The 20,808-nt window shown below is 37.1% G+C and overlaps 1 protein-coding gene across 1 annotated transcript in view; it reads left to right on the top strand.

Annotated features, from left to right (window-relative positions):
* LOC136406695 (ATP-binding cassette sub-family A member 6-like) overlaps positions 1-1,112 on the top strand; it is a 95,841-nt gene extending 94,729 nt beyond the window's left edge. Inside the window, exon 39 of the mRNA XM_066386732.1 lies at positions 11-1,112. Coding sequence (XP_066242829.1) covers positions 11-112 — 102 coding nt within the window. The 3' untranslated portion in view covers positions 113-1,112. The remainder of the gene's footprint in view (positions 1-10) is intronic.
* The last annotated feature ends 19,696 nt before the right edge of the window (positions 1,113-20,808 follow it).

The following is a 20,808-nucleotide window of genomic DNA, read 5'->3' as shown; positions in this document are numbered from 1 at the left end:
TCTTATTTAGGTATTCATAGAGCTTTCTAAGGAGCAGGAGATGGGAAATTTTGATGAAGAGGTTGATACAACCATGAGATGGAAACTCCTCTCTCATTCAGATGACCCATAAAACCTGAAGCCTAACCCTTCATTGCTGATGTTATATAAGCTTATGTCATATGTAATAATTTGCAGTATGTATAATTAAAAAATTGTTAACATCAATATTAGGTATATTTTGCATATTTAGTTAATAAATACATTTTAAAATTATTCTTTGCCTCAAATTTAGGGACAATAGAAAATTTGTGATAAAACAATACAAAGTATTAATGAGGTATCTGAAGAACCAGGCACTGGGTGTTGAGGAAATAAAACCACAAACTTGGAATCTTTTAAAGCATGACTTTTTTGAAATATGACATTCACAAGAAAATCTTCTTGCTGGAATATGTGAGGGTGCAATCAACAGCCAGAGGCACCATGATTGCTGCATGCCAGGTTGTGATATGTTGGGTTTTTGAGTTTGCTTTAATACCCAAGTACCACCCAAGAACCTTTTTCTGCAACCTTTTCAAAATTCTTTTTAAATTCACAGGATTAGAAGTCCCCTAGATCACAACTGAACAAACATCTGCATTGGAAAGGCAGTTCACATATACCTTTTGAAAATGATGGGAATCACAGCAGCATTTGTTTAGATTTTAAAAATTTTGAATATGTTATATTAAATTCTTATAATTGTAAGGAGTCTGATTTCCCTCTTTATCTCATCAGTAGTTTTCTGTGTCTTTACTGCTATTTAAAACTAATTTTTAACCTATAGACATGTATGCATGTGTGTATTTCTATGCACACACACACACACACACACATGAATATCTTTTGTATTACTCAATTTAAAAATTTTGTGTTCGTTATACATATTATTTTTTCCCTTAAACAATAGCAAATTCATTTTGCTATCACCAGAACATTTTCTGAAGACCAAGCAGTATTCCTGCTGGGTTTTTTTGTTTTTTTTTTGGTGATTCATTATATAATTCTTAAAAAAAATTGTTATGCCCACTGAAGAAAATTTGTATAATGGAGAATAATATAGAAACTGAACAATGTTGAATAAGAGAATCACTACAATTTCTCTATGATAAAAAAACTCAACTCTTTTCTTCTTTTTTAGTACATTTTTTATATAATTGGAATCATTATAGTACAAATAATTTCCAAATTAAGGATATATGCATATTTGCTGATATACCATTGAAATTGTTTTAATTTACCTTTTAACTTATGGTGAGATTAAAGCTTCATATGTTTGCATTTTATTTTGTTTTATTTGTATTTTTTCTTTAATTTTTTGTTATCCATTTTATAAACTTTTAATATAATTATTTTATCTGTATATTTTACATATATCTGGAGCATTATTTTTCTAAATCTATGATAAATGATCCATAGTTTATTGTTTACTTGGGAGCCTTTAGTGTCCTATAAAAGTAAATTCATATTCTAGTGAGAGTTGAATTTACTTAAATTATTTCTAACACTCAAGCAATAAATTCTCCTGTCTTGCTCAAATGAATAACATCACAGCACATATAACCATTTCGTATAACAATATAATGAGATCTTTGCTTGTGTTCTTTATAAATTATAAATTTTATCAACTGTTATAGAAATATGCTTACAAAGTACTGCATAACCAATGCTAGATATAATAAAAATGTATTAAGATGAAGAAGTGAGCATAGTTTGCTAAAACTAGCAAACTATGGTTGTTTTTGAAGCTATTAACTTGTGATTTTATCAGAATTGTGTCCTAAGAGCAAGTGAATGGATACAAAAAAGAAGTCAGAGTAAAACAAAAGGTATTTCCTCCCTTGTCCTCTGTTCTGGTACCAGATCTCTATCAGCAGATGTATCCTTCCAAGTTAATAGTCATTGTCCTCCCACAGATACACCCATTTGCTCCTGGTTCTCTTAATTTTATTGATCCTAGAAGTGTCCACACTCAGCTTCTAACAATTTATCAAAATTGCCATTTAAATGGTTGTTCCTACCAATTAATGGCTCTAGTGTCTTCTGTTTCAGGTAAGCTGATATTGGCTTCGGTTTTCTGTAGTCACTTATGTAAAATAATTTTAATGAAAAAGACATATATATGGTCTCTCTGGTTCCTTACACAGAGCTCCTAAATCTCTCAAAATTTCCTGGGTAATAGGAACATATTTTATTCAAATGAGGACTCTGGTGGGCTTCTGAAACAGGGCTGGCCACCAGAAAACCAAGTCATAATTAGAAACTTTGGTACCTTTATCCTCACCTCCCATTCTCTGGAGATGGGAGAGGGTGTATAAATTGAGTTAATAATCCATCGTGCTTACCTGATGAAACCTCCATAAAAATCCCAAAGTCCTGAGTTCAGAGAACTTCTGGGTTGATTGAACACACTCATGTGTTGGGAGGATGGTGCACCCTAACTTCACAGATACGAAAGCTCCTGCATCTGGGACCCTCTGGACCTCATCCTATGTATTTCTTCATCTAATTATCCAGCTGAATCCTTTATCCTATCCTTTATTACATAATAAACTAAAGCCATATGCACATGTGTAGATAAAATGGCAGCCTGGGGTAGGAGGGGGGGAGACTTTTCTGGGTCTCCTTGACACAGGAGCCCAGTGTACCATGGTTTAAACCAGGGGTCCCCAAATGTTTTACACAGGGGGCCAGTTCACTGTCCCTCAACCGTTGGAGGGCCAGACTATAAAAAAAACTATGAACAAATCCCTATGCACACTGCACATATCTTATTTTAAAATAAAAAAACAAAATGAGAACAAATACAATATTTAAAATAAAGAACAAGTAAATTTAAATCAACAAACTGACCAGTATTTCAATGGGAACTATGCTCCTCTCACCGACCACCAATGAAAGAGGTGCCCCTTCCGGAAGTGCGGTGGGGGCCAGATAAATGGCCTCAGGGGGCCACATGCGGCCCGCGGGCCGTAGTTTGGGGACCCCTGGTTTAAATCCTGTCGGTAATGCCATCATGGCAGCTAAATTTAGATTGGGAGAATATAGAGATGGAAAGGTTAATGGGATTAATGTGATAATTTAGATGAAGATTGATAGTTTTGAACAAACTCTATGAGGTGGTCAGCTCTCCTTTACCTGAATGTATATTTGGGATGGATATTATGTCCACCTAGTGATTTCTTCCCCTATCTAGTACTATAAACAGAAGGCATGAAAGTGTGCCCTTGGCCAGTCTTAATTTGACATGCTAAATGGGATCCAATAGAATTGCATGTAGGTAGTTAATTTAAAACAATATAGAACATAGCAGGTCTTCAACTAACAGTTTTTGTTCAATGTCATTATTTTTTGTTATAAAGTTGATCAAATGCTATAAGAACTTAATTCTCATTTATATCAATTAGCCTGTGGTAAAATTGGTTTCATTACAGTTATTCCATTTAAAGTCCCAGAACCTACTGACAACTTACTATACTGAGGACATACTGTACCTAGTAGGCGAAAAGAGATTACTACTTTAGTTATTGACATGTTAAGGCCCTGGCTGGTTGGCTCAGTGGTAGAGCATCGGCCTGGTGTGCAGGAGTCTCAGGTTTGATTCCCAGCCAGGGCACACAGGAGAAGCGCCCATTTGCTTCTCCACCCCTCCCCCTCTCCTTCCTCTCTGTCTCTCTCTTCCCCTCCCGCAGCCGAGGCTCCATTGGAGCAAAGCTGGCCCCGGCGCTGAGGATGGCTCCATGCCCTCTGCCTCAGGTGCTAGAATGGCTCTGGTCGCAACAGAGCAATGCCCCAGATGGGCAAAGCATCGCCCCCTGGTGGGCATGCCAGGTGGATCCTGGTCGGGCGCATGCGGGAGTCTGTCTGACTGCCTCCCCATTTCCAACTTCAGAAAAATACAAAAAAAAAAAAAAAAAGCTGAAGTGCTGTGTGCTGGTACCAATGAGTTCTCTCTGCAGTGACCCTGTGTAACCCATGAAAAAGGCCTGTAGCTCTTGGAGACTAACAAAAGACTATTGAGGTTTCAATAAAGTTCCACTTATAGCCTCAGCAGTGCTGGACATGGTTTCTACCACACACAAACGTGCACACAAATCAGACTGAAGGAGACTGATAGTTGTTTTTTCAAGCACTTTCTATTCTGCCTTGGAAAGGAGCCAACTGTGGTACACTTTCACATGGGAAAGATCCCAAATTATGTTTACTGTGCTGTCGCAGTGTTATCTAAACTCACCAGCTTACTGTCATAATTTGGTCAGAAGGAATTTGGACTTGATATAGATCCCTAGAATATTAAACACCACATTGATGATGTTCTAGTAGTATTGGAAGCTGAAGAGCAGGTTAGGACTAAATCTGAATGCAATGGTGACTCACATACCAATGGAAGCTGGTTAATAAATCCAGCAAAGGTCCAAAGACCCACCCGACTAGGAAAATTCTTAGTAATAAGCTGGGCAGGAGCCTCCTGGGATATCCCGCAAGTGACAAAATATAACTTCTGTTGTTATCCACCCCTATGACCCAATGAGTAGCTCAACTTTTGGTTAATTTTTTATTTTGGGTATGTATATTCCACATCGGGAATATTACTAGCACTTTGCATAAGACCACTGGAAAGAAAGCCTTGTTTGAGTGGGGACCGGGACAAAAGCAGGACACATTTTTGTTTTTTTGGTTTTGTGACAGAGATAGAGAGTCAGAGAGAGGGACACATAGGGACAGACAGGCAGGAAGGGAGAGAGATGAGAAGCATCAATTCTTCATTGTAGCTCCTTATTGTTCAGTGATTGCTTTCTCATTTGTGCTTTGATGGGGGGGGGGGGCTACAGCAGAGCGAGTTAACACCTTGCTCAAGCCAGCAACCATGGGCTCAAGAAAGCGACCCTGGGCTTTATACCAGCAACCATGGAGTCATGTCTATGATCTCATGCTCAAGCCAGTGACCCTGTGCTTGCTCAAGCTGATGAGCCCCACTCAAGCCTGATGAGCCTGCGCTCAAGCCCAATGAGCCTGCGCTCAAGCCGGTGAACTTGGGGTTTTGAACCTGGGTCCTTTGCATCCCAGTCCGACACTCTATCCACTGTGCCACTGCCTGGTCAGGCCAGGCCACATTTGAATTACAAAAACAGTAGATTTCTCAATGCCTTTGGACCCTCGTAATTCCAGATTTCAGTGCTGTGGTTTGCCCCGAAATCCCAGTCTCCAATGGGTCTAAGAAACATCATCGATTTTCAGTGTGCTCAGTTTTTTTTTGTTGTTGTTGTTAGGAAGGGCAGGATGACAAATAAGCTCTTTACATGTCAGAGGTGAAGGAACTGAATTTTACATTTTGTTGGTTTCCAATGAATTTAAACTTAAATACCCACGTGGGGCTAGCGGCTATCATATTGGACAGCACACTTTTAAAGTTAATCAGTATTTCTGTCCTCATCTTGAACTATAAGATTTCTAGGGAACATAGCTCTGATTATCCTCTGTATTCTCCCATATAGGTGCTGTTCGACACTTCAGTTCCCACAGAGGTTTAAACATCCCCCCACGCATAAATTAGCCATTGCCATCATTACTTTGCCTGGTCAGTATTTCTTAAATTTGCCTTACTTTCTAACATTCAACTAGTGCCTTTATTTCAATTTTTTTCTTCTTGAAGGACATCTATTAGTAGTTCTTTCAGAGTAATCTCTAAAAGAGAAACCCCATATTATGTTTGAGGATGTGACTATTTTGTCCTTACACATGAGTTGTATTTTAGCTGGTTTATCAATCAGCCATTGCCAAACCAGCCTAAAATGTACTGGCTTAAATAACAACCATTTTAGCTTTGTTTTCTTCATTTCTGGTATCTGGAAATTTATTTTCTTTAATCTGATCTCTATTTTTGTTATATTTTATTCAGCCATTTGATGTTTTTTTTTTTTTTAGGGAGCAAATTCATCAGCACAGTCCAACAATTGATAGAAATTGTGTAATTGTGTTTTAAAATCATACTGTGTGCTACATTTTGGTGCAAATGATCAATTGAAAGGTAACTGACACAGCATTTTTTTCAGCTTTTTAAGTTTTACAGTAAGTAAATCAGAAAACTTGCAAAAACTACTTCTGGGATGGGTTTAGAAGAGCGATGACTGTATACTGTATATAATACTTTTAGGTGACAGAATACATTTCTGTTTAAAGGACTCATTGAGTATTTTACCAAAAGGCTGAGCACCTGAACTTTTTGTACAATGGTAAATAATTTCTATAAAGGAAAAATGCTCATGCAAGATTTAAGTATATCAATTCAATCAAATATCTGAAAAACAAATTTTGAAAAAAATAGTTGCCAAAAATGTTGTGAAATAAGGCTTAAATTTCTTAGTCTGTAACAGTGAGAAGGCGCGGAGATGTCTCAGGCTCCATTCTGCACATCTAGCATAACAAATCAACTCACTTTTGCATACTGACCCGAGATATACCCCCACCCCCATCAACAATGGCAATTCAGTGGCAGTTTTGTTTAGTTCTTTCAAACCCAATTAGCTGCATGCAGCTTCTGTATATCTACCCATAACTTAGAATGCTGTATTTATAATTTATAATGATGTTTGAAGAGCTCCAAAATTAAAGGTTAGATTTTTAAAAAGTAAGAAAGGAGAAAACCTGTATAGACCCAATGAGTTTATTTTAAAAAATCAAAATTGTTCAATATAACAACATTAAATCACATTTAGTTATGTCTTAGGCAAATCACCTTTGATGAAAAGAATGTAAGAGCAAAAATGTTACAGAATTTAACATACATGGCAATTCATGTGCTTTTTTCATTCCTGTTTTTGTCCTTATTCCAGTGCCAACACTGGCATTCTGAGTTTGAGGAACAAATTGCTCAATAACTATGTTATTTTTTTCTTTCTCATTTAAAGCATTTTCAAGAGTTTAAGTATTTCATTATTGATCAGTTTCAGCAGTCATTGATACTTTTATTTATCCACCAATGATTTTAGTCAGCAATAAACAACTTTTGAAAATATATAATTATGAGCCATCAGTTCAGAGACAAACTACACAAATTTTCCTTTTGTTTTAAGAACTACCTACCTCTTCAAGGCTTTCAGTAGGACTGGGAGTTTCTATCACATCTAAGGTAAACTTTCATTCTCCTGGTAGCTATTTCAAGACTCCTAACACTATCCTCATTTGCAAGCCTATCTGTTGGCCCGTTCTTAGAATTTGCTCCCTACTCCACAGAAAAATATCTGAACTCTCAGGAGTGAAGTCTTTATTTTTAAATCACTGGGGAATAATTTTTTTTTTCATTTTTCTGTTGTATGAAGTTTTAGAACGTTTTCTATATATATCTGCATCACTGATTCCAAATCAGAAATCTGCTTTTTGGTTCATGCTCTAGTTTTTAATGCAATTTTAATTTCTTTTTGTTACAGTTAATGGCATGCATTGGTTTTTAAATTGGAGTTAAAGGGCAACAACTCTTGGATTGAACATAACCACTAGGCAATTAATGTTTTACAATGTCCAGCTTTCATGGTGGGTGGTAGCAGAGCAACCAAATGGCACCGTTGGCCCACCATGAAAGCTGGAACACCCACTAGTGGGTGGAAGGACCAGGTTGACCAGCACTGCAAAAGTGGGCAGTTTTTATAAAAAGGTTCACCATCACGGGTCTAGGATGATTGTTTAGTACTAGGAATTTATCCATTTCCTCGAGCTTGTTGAATTTGGTGGCATATAATCTTTATAATACTCTACTGTGATCTTTTGTATATCTATGATGTCTGTGGTAATTTCTCCTCTTTCATTTTGGATTTTGTTTATATAGTCCTTCTTATTTTTTCCTTAGTGAGTCTAGCCAGTAGTTTGTTGGTTTTATTGATATTTTCAAAGAACCAGTTCTTTGCTATATTAATTTTTTCTATATTTTTGTTTTTTATTTCATTTATTTCGCTCTAATTTTTACTATTTTCTTTCTTCTGCTGACTTTCAGTTGTCTTTGTTCTCTTTCTAGTTCCTTAAGGTATGATGTTAGATTGTTTACTTGAAATCTTTCCTGTTCCTTGATATAAACCTGTGATGATATAAACTTCTCTTTTATTACTGCTTTCACTGCATCCCAGATATTTTGGTATGTTGTGTTATTTTCATTTATCTGTATATGCCTTTTGATATTTACTTTTATTTATCTTTGACCCAGTCGTTTTTTAGAAGTACATTGTTTAATTTTCACATTTTTGTGGGTTTCTTTACTTCCTTTTTAAAGTTGAATTCTTATTTCAAAGCCTTATGATCAGAAAATATGCTTGGTATAATTGAAATCTTCTGGTATTTGTTGTTGTTAGTTTTGTGGCTCAACACATGGTCTATCCTTGAGAATGTTCCATGCACACTGGAAAAGAATGTGTAATCTTATGTTTTGGCATGATGGTATTTTAATAGGAATTGCATTGAATTTATAAATTGCTTTGGGTAATATAGACATTTTAATTATGTTTAATTAAATAATTCAAACCTCAAATTCAAATCCTCATATGTGATGAAGAATTTGCCAGGAAGATGAATAAGGAGGAGAAAGCAGCATGGCAATCTTTTGTGGCAGTTACAAAGAACTTCCTTGGCAACAAAAAAACAGAAAACTATGAACTTCTGGTTCAAAGGATGCTGTTGGCTTTCCACGACATTGGATGTAACATGAGCATTAAGATTCACTTCCTGAACAGTCATCTTGATAAGTTTCCCGAAAATCTTGGAGCTGTTAGTGATGAGTAGATTACTGCTGGAGCATCAAACGAGATTATCTTCAACAAGTACACAAACACAAGAGCTACAAACGCAAATTTTTGCCTGAATAGAGTTTAAATAAGTTTTGCACAAATTTTAGGATTAAAATAAGTGTTTTAATATGTTCTATTTCAAAATTGTAGACAAATTCTGATGCAATCATATCTTTTAGTGTATTAGTGTATTTATTGCATTATATAAATTATTATATTTTCATAAAGATGATGCCCAAGAAGACATTCTACTTTATTATGTTAAACTAAATGCTGAAAATTTTACAACAAGATGAAAATCTAAAATCTTGAATTGCAAATAAACAGTAGCTTACAGAGAAAAACTAATGTTAGATTTGAGATCGGCACACTTGAATTAGGTAAGAATAAGTGTTTTTGTGGATGCAACAAAAATTTTGTTCCCCAGTGTTATTAATCAGTTTATGTTGGTCAAATAAGTTTGTAAAATATGATTTTTATGTTTGCTCGCTTATAGTTTGCATTGGGGTTGGGCAGTGCCAGGTATATGTGGTCTGTGAAATTGAAAATTACCTTCCTGCTTGGGAGGGCCATTGTTTTGCTAATGTTTGCTGGAGGAGAGGTTTTCACTCCAGAAAGTTTTGAAAAGAGAGAGCAAAAGGAGAAGAGGCAGAAAGAAGCCACATTTGCAGAGTGAGAGCAGAGAAAATGCAGAGTGCTGAAGAAGAAGCCATGTTGTCAGGGAAAGAGAAGGTGTGCAGATGGGGAACCAGAGAATGTGTTTGGGCTTTGAGAGACACTGAAAGAGAGGGAAGAGGTTTTCCCTGTGTGTTTGCTCATTGGCCAGTGCAAGATTTTTTTTTTTTTTGTACTTTTCTGAAGCTGGAAACGGGGAAAGACAGTCAGACAGACTCCCGCATGCGCCCGACCAGGATCCACCCGGCACGCCCACCAGGGGCGATGCTCTGCCCACCAGGGGGCGATGCTCTGCCCCTCCGGGGCGTCGCTCTGCCGTGACCAGAGCCACTCTAGCGCCTGGGGCAGAGGCCAAGGAGCCATCCCCAACGCCCGGGCCATCTTTGCTCCAATGGAGCCTTGGCTGCGGGAGGGGAAGAGAGAGACAGAGAGGAAGGAGGGGGTGGGGGTGGAGAAGCAAATGGGCGCCTCTCCTATGTGCCTTGGCCGGGAATCAAACCCAGGTCCCCCACACGCCAGGCCGACGCTCTACCGCTGAGCCAACCGGCCAGGGCCAGTGCAAGATTTTAATAAAGGAATGGCCCACCATTTTTTGGCTCCACTGTTTCTTTACCATCTGATCAAATTCAATGAGAATCTGTATGGCTGTGACAGCTGTGACTACTGGCCATACTCTTTATGATAGTGGGAGGGACACTACTCTTGGTATAACATAGATAGTAATTTCCAATAAACCTTTTTGATATTTATGGAAAGTTCTGTTGTTTCTTTTTTTCTCTCTCTCTTTTTTACAACTACAGTTTGTATTCAATATTATTTTGTATTAGTTTTTTTCAGGTGTACTGTGTAATGGCTAGACAGTCATATACTTTCCAAAGCATTGCCCTTGATATTTCTGGTACCCATCGGACACCATACATAATTATTACAATATTATTGACTATGTTCCCAATGCTGTACTTGACATTCCCATGACCATTCTGTAACTACCAATCTGTACTTCTCAATCCCTTTACCTTTTTACCTTCAACCCCCCTTCCATCAGCAACCACCAGTTTGTTCTTTGTATCTACGAGTCTCTTTCTATTTTGTTAGTTTGTTTTGGTCTTTAGATTCCACATAAAAGTGAAATTGTATGGTATTTGTCTTTCTCTGCTGACTTATTTCACTGAGCATAACACTCAAGGTGAAATCCTTAGTTCATGTTGTCATGTTTAAAAATTCTCAGTTCTCACTTTTACTACCTTTTTTTGTGTGACAAACTCTCCCTTCTCCTTTTTTAAGGCATATTGGTTCTGATCCACTCCCTTTTTGTTCCCCCTCAAAAAAATAGTCTTCTATCTGTTACTTAATTTCCCTGTATTTTAAAATTTTCTGTTTCGATATATAAAAAGATGCTCATCTTCGTTAGTTATTAGAGAAATGCAATGAGATACCACCTCACACCTGTTAGATTGGCTATTATTAACAAGACAGGTAATAGCAAATGTTGGAGAGGCTGTGGAGAAAAAGGAATCCTCATCCACTGTTGGTAGGAATGTAAAGTAGTACAACCATTATGGAAGAAAATATGGTGGTTCCTCAAAAAACTGAAAATAGAATTACCTTATGACCCAGCAATCCCTCTACTGGGTATATACCCCCAAAACTCAGAAACATTGATACGTAAAGACACATGCAGCCCCATGTTCATTGCAGCATTGTTCACAGTGGCCAAGACATGGAAACAACCAAAAAGCCCTTCAATAGATGACTGGATAAAGAAGATGTGGCACATATACACTATGGAATACTACTCAGCCATAAGAAATGATGACATAGGATCATTTACAGCAAAATGGTGGGATCTTGATAACATGATATGAAGTGAAATAAGTAAATCAGAAAAAACCAGGAACTGCATTATTCCATACGTAGGTGGGACATAAAAGTGAAACTAAGAGACATTGATAAGAGTGTGGTCGTTATAGGGGGAGGGGGGAAAGGGAGAGGGAAAGGGGGAGGGGGAGGGGCACAAAGAAAACTAGATAGAAGGTGACAGAGGACAATCTGACTTTGGGTGATGGGTATGCAACATAATTGAAAGACAAGATAACCTGGACTTGTTATCTTTGAATATATGTATCCTGATTTATTGATGTCACCCCATTAAAAAAAATAAAATTATTTAAAGTGCATGCAAAACAAAAAACCAAAAAAAAATTTCTGTTTTTTTCTTTTTCTAAAAACCATCTTAAAACAACAACACAAAAATGTACCCTTGATCAAAACAACTCATTTTGGCTACCACCCAACCAAGACCTTTCTTTCAAACTCAGGCTTCCTGAAAAAATAAATGATAGCTTTTTGTTTGTTTGTTTTTTGTTTATTTTGCTTCCCTACCTCACATTCAACATTGTACATTTAAAACTCAAAATATATGTACTGAACAACTTTTTATGCCCCAGACTCTATGATGTGTATAGTAATGAAGAGCAGTTTACAACCATTAGTGAGAGATGATAATTGGTTTAAAATATGGTGAGGTCTATCCTACAATAGCAGTAACCATGGTGTGCTACAAGAGACCTTGGAAGGCGCTTCCAACCTCCAAGGAGGAAAACCAGGAAGGCTCCTTGGGAAAGAGAAGTCCTAGCTAAGCTCTAGAAGACAAGTAAAAATTAGGCAGATAGAGAAGGCCAGTTGAGAAGAAGGGTTTATTCTAGAAGAGCAAATAGAGGTAAATGAGATTGTAGTGCATTCATTAAAAAAAAAGTTATGTCTAAGTATTACTGGAGGTGGAGGAAGGGTTAAAGCAAGGGAAAGCTGGAGAGAAGTAGGGACCAGATGATAAGAAATTTCATGTATTTCTGCAGAGAAACCAGGATACTGTGAAAGTAGCAATGAGAGTGACATCATAAAAATGATGTGTTGGATTGTTTACATGTAGTGTAAAGATGGACTGCTTTCCAGTGTTAAGATGGTAATCGGGCAAAAGATAACACAGGGACAATAGATTTCAAATATCTAATTAACTTCCAGGAAAAAAACAGAATAGAAAGACTAAAAGAAAAGCAATATTCGTCCAAAGTATTAGTTGAAAATTTCTGAGCACTTAAAAAACAAAACAAACACAGTTTCTTTGATTGCAAGTGACCACGAGGTGCCATGAAGGACAAAGGAAAAAAGACAAGAACAAAAGCTACACCAAGCACATTGTCATTAAATTTCATACACTTGTGGTTAAAGAGAAAAATACCAAAATAACTCAGTGAGAAAAAGGAAATAGCTCAAATTAATGAGATTCAATGTTATGTAAGCATTCTTCTCAGTAAAACTAGACTTGAGAAGGCAATAACACATAATTTTTTTTTTTTTTTAGTTTATATCCAATTTATTTTATATTAGTTTCAGGTGTACAGCATAGTGGTCAGACAATAAGATATTTTACAAAGTGATCCCTCTGATATTTTAAGTACCCACCTGGCATCATATATATTTATTATACTTTTTTATTAATTTTAATTTATTGTTTTTACATGGATTCAAGTGTTCCACTGAATATAACTCCCTCACCCCCCACTCCTGTGTCCCTTTTTATACCCCCTTGGTCCCCCTCCCCCTAATTCTCTTCCCTCTTCCCTCTAGGATTTGCTGTCCTATTATCTATATCATTGTGAATAACACATTTTTTAAGTGAGTGATTTAAGACACTTCAGTCAGGGTCAAAACAAAAGCAGAAAAAAAAACAAAAACCTGGAATGACAAAGTAACAGAAATATAGGTGGAGAAAACAAACAGATTTATTAGTCAGATAATTTACAAATGGCCAAAACTTATGTTAAAATATACTTGATATCACAAGTAATTGAAGAAATGTATGTTAAGTAATCAAGGTGGTAGGATCTTTTTTTATCAATCAGATTAGTAATTTAAGACAAAATCTCCTAGAATTCACAGTTTGGGCAAGGCTATGGAGAAGACAATTGCTAGCATTTATCTGAGTGCTCACTCAATGCTCCATGCTATGCTGAATACTTTGCATGAATTGTTTTTCTTTAAGCCCTACCCTACCATGCAATGCTAAAATTTTAAATTCTAAATGACCCTGTTATAGACTCTGTTTCTTACAGGTGAGGAAACTGAGGCTTCCAAGATAGGTCACTTTGCCAGCATTGCAGAGCTAACAAGGAGTAGAGCTAAGCTTTTAAGGTCAAATATACTAAAGGGATGTAAAGGGATGGAGGCACATATATAGCAGGTTACAAGGGGAAGATAGGTAGAAGTGTAGGCTGATTTCTTTTAACATTGCTAGAGTAATGTACATTCAAATATGTCTGTCAGCCTGACCAGGTGGTGGAGCAGTGGATAGAGCGTCGGACTGGGACGCAGAGGACCCAGGTTTGAAACCCTGAGGTCGCCAGCTTGAGCACAGGCTCATCTGGTTTGACCAAGCCTTATCAGTTTGAGCCCAAGGTCACTGGCTTGAGCAAGGGGTCACTCGGTTTGCTGTAGCCCCCGGTCAAGGCACATATGAAAAAGCAGTCAATGAACAACTAAGGAGATGCAACAAAGAATTGATGCTTCTCATCTCTCTCCCTTCCCGTCTATCTGTCCCTATCTGTCCCTCTCTGTCTCTGTCACAAAAAATATAATAATTTAAGGGTGATCACTAGTAGAATGAAATATACCAGAAAGCCCTCACTGTAAAATTTCCAGATGCGAGGAGGAGTCAGGCTATGGGGACCTTAGAAAAAGGAACTGGAAAAAAGATGGTCAGTGTCAAAATGGAGAAATGGAAAACCAAAGGAATGCTTAATTTAGAAACTATGAGATCAGATGACTGAAGGAAATGGATGGTTTATCCTAGGGACCGACCTACATTGTCTTGTGGAAAGTAAAAGATTTGCAGACCAAGTGAAAAGAAAAATAAAATTATACTGTTTTAAGCAACATCCTGTTAGCAGATGATAGAACTAGGCCAAAATAAAGCCGAGAAATGCAACTGCAAGTAAAAATGAATATCATACAAAGGATGTTCCAAAAAAGAAAAAGCATACCCAGGACCAAGTAGAATCTGTTAACTAAATTTTTAAGAACCAAAGAGAAATTTTTGGAAAGTACGTGACAAGATCCAAATGCAAGCTGTGCAGCTGGGTCTGTGGAAGGATGAAAAGCAAGAGAAAAATCCCTGGGAAATGAGAAGACACTCTCAGTCTCTCTGTCTCTGTCTCTGTCTCTCTTTCTCTTTGAAAATTGCCTGCTTATTTTAACTGAAGAAACAGAGGTGATCCATTGCTTAGGTGACTGCAAAACAGAATAGGATTTTGCTTTACAGAGTGTTTATTTAAAGGAAAAGAAAGTAATATACATTGTTGTTTTAAAATCTACTTTTCATCTGCAGGGTAACTTTCACAATGCTCAATGCCTCTTGGGGGCATTTTAGTTATAGAATAACTGAGGTTAAGTTTGGAGATATTCATTTTATTTTTTTCTCTGTTTTGTTTATATTGTCATAGGTATTACAGAAAATGAATTAGCCACATTAAACTGTAAGCTTTAACTAACAATTAATAATAATGACTACTTGGGATTATGTTTATACCAAGAATAATTAATTTGAGCCAGCAGCTCATATAGTCACATTAAAAGAAAATACATGCAAGCAAATATTCCTTCAGATTAGTTGGATTTTTTGTTTGTTTGTTATTATTATTTGTTTGTTTGTTTTCTGTTCATGGAAACATCCTTCAAAGCAGCCATTTATATCCAATGTGCCACAAGAATTTTTTAAACATGTAATACCTGACTATTTAGTCAGGGGCACAGACCTCTTTTTTTTTTAATTGAATCTATTGGGATAACATGGTTAATAAAATTGTATAGTTTTCAGGTGTATTATTCTATAATACACCACCTGGGCCGCTTCACTCTTCCCTCTGCAGATCAGGTTTTTCTGCATGTGCAAACACAGTGTTGAAGGTTGCACACAGGTCCCACAGGGCCAAGTCCTCTCTAAAGTAGCCAGAAAAAACACTCAGAGGAATGTTTTAGCCCAATGCAAAGTCCATCACATGAAATCTAAATGGCTTTCTGGCACTGGAGAATATTGTTGCGCAATGCAAGGAGAACTGTAAACCTCAAGTGACAATCATTGCATAATCAGACACACACAGGTGAGACAGCATAGCATTGATTTGAGCTCACACACCGGAGAGATTATCTGGGTTTTAACCCAGGTTCTTTTACCAGTTATGTGAATTCAAGCAAGTTATTTAAACTCCCTGGGCCTCATTTTCATCATCTGTAAAACAGGGGTGATTATAATAGTGCCTACCACATGCGATTATTATCGTGATTAGATTGTGTTCATATTTAAGTGTGGGTTGCACCTAGAAAATGCCATGTGTGATTGCTAAAGAATACATTGACATTCTACTTTTGAAATCCCAGTAAGATTATTCTTTTTAAATTGGCAAGCTGCTACTAAAGCTTATTTAGAAGACATGTGACTTGATCAAGAAAACCTTGAAAAAGATGGACTAGGGTGGGCTTGTTCTACTCTAGGACTGCAGAGGTTACTGAGCAGCACATGTGAAGGAGGAGGCAATACGAAGGACAAGAACAGAGTCCAGAAGCCAGCTCGGTCCAGAACATGTGGGCTTTCTCTTAGATTCCAAGTTCTAGGAAGTTACTGAAAACAATTTCCTAAGTTCCCTTCTCTGTGTACAAAATGCTGGTGATCTTATTAAATGCAATACCTTTGTGTTTCTTCAGAAGACAGCCGACATACAGAAACCATCCGAAATCTCTCTTTTTTTCAAAGAGAGATTCAATGCATGAGTCTCATGCATTGATGAGTTCAGTCTGCTTCTACTTTGCTTGCAGGACAATTTCTGAACTCATATAATTAACTGAAGGGTAAAGATAATAGAATAAATATTGAGGGAATGGGAAGTAGGTCAGAAAGGTTTCATGCAATGTGCATGGACACTGGGACCCAGACGAGCCTGTTGATCCAAGACTTGCATGCATAGCACCTTGTATCTCCTTCAGCTGGGTATTGAGGAAGTAATTACAGTTTGGAAGAACTTAGACTTACTGACTGCAAGCGGAGAGGTAATGGTTCTTAATTTTTCTCCTTTTTTCTTCAATTAAAGATAAACTTCATGCATTACAAGAAGTTTGGGAACTGCCTTGTCTTTGACTTACATGAGATGCTCAGAAAAGGTAGAATGGCTGCTCTTCTCTGTTACAACTGTTTTGTAAACAATAGGGAAAATAGGACATATTAAAAATCTGTGATAGCTTGCAGAGGAAGTAGTTTGTTTTCTGGGACTTGTTGCAGAAATAACCAGCCTATGGAAGGCAGGCTATTATTATTTTTTATATGACAGTACTCTTAAGTTTTCTCTTATTTTTCAGTCCAAAATAGACGCCGCAGTTAGCGGCCATGCAATACAACTGAAATATAGATGAAAATTCAGAGTTCATTTCATTACTCTGAAAAAAAATCACTTACTTCATTGCCTTGTTTTCAGGTTCAGGTTTTATGAACCAAATTTTGGTGGAAGGTCTGGAATTATTTTCCTGACCTGATTGGTATATTTCCAGCTATTTAAAAAAAAATTTCCCCCCTCACTTCTCTTTGTTCTGCTCTTCTCTGAACTGTCTCTTTACTTATGTTTCTTTAAAAGATTGTTGTGGAGGATCACCTCTCCTATTAGGGCCTTTTCTGAAAAAGTTAATTGAGAAAGACTGAATTCTTTCGGGTTTGATAGTTTCTAATGTTTTGATCTGTCCAACCAACCATCTGCAACTACAAACTCCCTGCTGAGGAACTGGCGGGGGGACAAAGAAATGGAAAACTGTAAAGAAGTGAGCATGTGATGTGAGCAGAGGGTTCTTGGCAGCCCGGCTGAATTAAGACCATAATCCTTTTCGGAAATCAGTCTAAAACGGAACTGTGCACAATAAACATGAAATTAAAAGTATGATGTAGTAGTGACCCAAAAGGAATGTGAATTCTTCTCCAGGACATGCAGAGCCTCATGGATGAACTGTTTCTAGAATCTTGTTCCAGATTTCCTGAGAGTAAGTTAACCTCTAAAATTGTGCAGTTGTTTTGCATAAGGAAATAATAACTTCAAACAAAAAATGCCAAAAAATTTGGATAGAAACTATTAAATGCAATAAGTTATTAGTGAGTTGCTTTGATTTTTCAGATCACCTGAGTATTTTATATTGTTTGGCTAAATAATCAGTTGGAAAACTATGAATTTTTTTCTCATTTTTACCTTATGACTAAAGTGTATTTGGACAAATAGCATATGTTATCTAATAGGCTACTGGAGAAATGGAAAGAATGTAAGTTTATATTCCTTATTTGCAAGTAGGAGCTATTTGCCAAGTTAATATAATTACTTATTCTTTTTTGTTCATTTCCAATTTTACTGCCAGAGGATTTGTAAGCATTGGGAGGGGTTATACACAATTTTTAGAGTTTTGAATTGTTTTAACTAGCTTCAGAATATTTTCATTGAGAAAGCTTAAGGCAATATTTGTGTTGACCTTGTTTATCATACAAACTACTGTACATAAGAATTTTTATCTCATTTGTTGTGTATTGTATTAATTCTCTAGACAGTAGGAATTCTGACAGGAAGTGACTGGGTTTTTATAGCCAAGTTAGTATTTCTAGATCGCATGATTTTCAGAGCCATTGAAGCTAGTTAGATGTTTTGTGCTACGCAGGTGAGTAGTAGTATTTTTTTTTTCCTGGTATTTACATCAGTATGTGCAATGGAGAAAAATCAGTCTTAACAGTGAGAAACAAATAGCCAAGTGATGACGATTTGATCATGCTAATTTTTCTTTATTTCTAAGTAATTTTCAGCACATGCACTAATCCACAGGAAGAAAGAATGGGCATTCGGCAATATGTTTAACCCTTTCAGCTGCCATGGTTACCACAGCAGTGACTTCCTAATCCGAAATGTTGCAGTTGGCTTTAGTGGGGTCCCCCAGGCTGTCCAAGCCTGCTCTGCTGCATTATTTGTCAGGAGCTCGTCCACATAGCTTCTCAGCCCTTTTGTTAATTCCTGGGCAATTTTAAAACATAAATCCAGACTGTGTTAGAATTTCTTCCTGTCTTGTTCCCAGACCTCCTTTCAAGCTCCTCTGCTAGATTTTTATTGCTGCTGTGACAAATGACCATACAATTAATGGCTAAAAACAAAACAAATTTGTCATCTTAGATGCCAGGAGGTCAGACATGTGATGTCTCATTGGGCTAAAATCAATGTGTTGGCAGGGCTGCGTTCCTTTCTAGAAGATGTAGGGAAGGATATGTTTTCTTCCCATTAATGATGTCTAGAGGCTGCTTGCCTGCCCCGGCCCATGTCCTTTTCTCTCCATCTTCAAAGCCAGCAATGGATGGAGTCCTTATAGTATCCCAATACTCTGACCTCCTCTTCTGCACCCTTCTTCCATTTTTGAGGACCCTTGTGATCACAATGGGTCTGCTAAGAGAATCCAGGATTGTCTCCCTGATTTAAAGTCGGTGTTTTAGCAAATTTACTCCCATCTTACGCTACACTTTAGTTCTCCTTTGCTGTGTAATGTAATGTGTTCACAAATTCCAGGATTAGAATGGGGCTATTATTCTGCCTACCAGTTCTCTTCAATTATTCCTTGCCTTCCAGACTTAATTAACAATAGCACAATATTCCCAGCAATACAGTAAATTAGGTTCTATCTGAGGTAGTGCCCCCACTGGCCCATCCCAGGCTGCCTTGAATATGTGATCTTCCCATTTTGGTTGCCCCCTGAATACCAGCAGAAGGCAGCATATTTATGGCTTTGCTCCTGCCTATGGGTAAAATCAGAAATTTAGTCCTTGAACTGAATAATCAAAAGCAACCTCATAATAAACAACAACAACCTTGTGATTTTTCCATCTTTGTTCAATATGGCACCAAAGGAGGATACCACTGCCTTGAAAACATGGGTTTCACTGGCCAACTAGACTTGTTCTCCAAGCACTGTCCTTGGAACATTTTCTGGACCAATTCCCCCTCTTAGAATGTTGAGTTTGTTAACTAAGATTAAGTCTCAAGTTTTCTTTCTCAGCTAAGATGTTTCATAAACTTTTAGTATGATAACTGCTTTTAATTTCTTTTTACTTTTCTTCTTGAATTTTATTATGGTCATCAAATGGAAGATTTAAAAATTTTCTTTTTATTGTAATATAGTTTTCTTTTAAAATATTATATATTCTTTGCGTTTTGAGGATAATCTACCATTCTTTATGTTCCAGCATTTGGGGCTTCTGATAAGGACTGTGAGAACTGAAGCCTGTGGATAATAGCCCGAGTGGATCCCTCCTGGAGCTTTTCACTCCCTGTCTGCATGCTGGTAGAATTTTGCACCAGTAGACTTGGTGTACACACTCCCTAGACAAAGTTCTACAATAGCACGGCACACTGGTTAAGAGTGAGGACTCCTTTTTGGTTGTTTCCATGTCCTGGCCACTAAATAGATGACTGGATAAAGAAGATGTGGCACATATACACTATGGAATACTACTCAGCCATAAGAAATGATGACATCGGATCATTTACAGCAAAATGGTGGGATCTTGATAACATTATACAAAGTGAAATAAGTAAATCAGAAAAAAACAGGAACTGCATTATTCCATACGTAGGTGGGACATAAAAGTGAAACTAAGAGACATTGATAAGAGTGTGGTGGTTATGGGGGGAGGGGAGAAAGGGAGAGGGAAAGGGGAGGGGGAGGGGCACAAAGAAAACTAGATAGAAGGTGACAGAGGACAATCTGACTTTGGGTGATGGGTATGCAACATAATTGAAAGACAAGATAACCTGGACTTGTTATCTTTGAATATATGTATCCTGATTTATTGATGTCGCCCCATTAAAAAAATAAAATTATTAAAAAAAAAAAAAAAGAGTGAGGACTCCTGAATTTGACCATCTGGGTTAAAGCCCTGGTTGCTTCATGTTTCGCTGTACTTGGAGAGTCACTGTGCCTCTCTGTGCTGCCTCTGCTTCAGCTGTAAAATGAGGAGAATAATATCTTTCCAAAGGTTCAGTGTTAAGATTAAACTAATTAATTCTTATATATACTTAGAACTACCTAGACCGCAGGAAACTATCATAGTGTTAGTTAATATTATTTTCTCTTCAGTGTCCTATGTTCAAACCACTTCCAATATCTCTTGTTCCATCCATAATGAACAATATGGAATTCTCTGAAATTTCATGAGAATTTCTACCTCCTCATTTTTGGATTTTGTTGCTGTTGGGCTTATTGCTTGTTCTTTTAAGAGTTGACATGG

The sequence above is a fragment of the Saccopteryx leptura genome, chromosome 5, assembly GCF_036850995.1.
Source record: "Saccopteryx leptura isolate mSacLep1 chromosome 5, mSacLep1_pri_phased_curated, whole genome shotgun sequence".
Classification (NCBI taxonomy): Eukaryota; Metazoa; Chordata; class Mammalia; order Chiroptera; family Emballonuridae; genus Saccopteryx; species Saccopteryx leptura.
The sequence above is the reverse complement of the archived record's forward strand: the minus strand, read 5'-3'. Positions and strand labels throughout refer to the sequence as shown.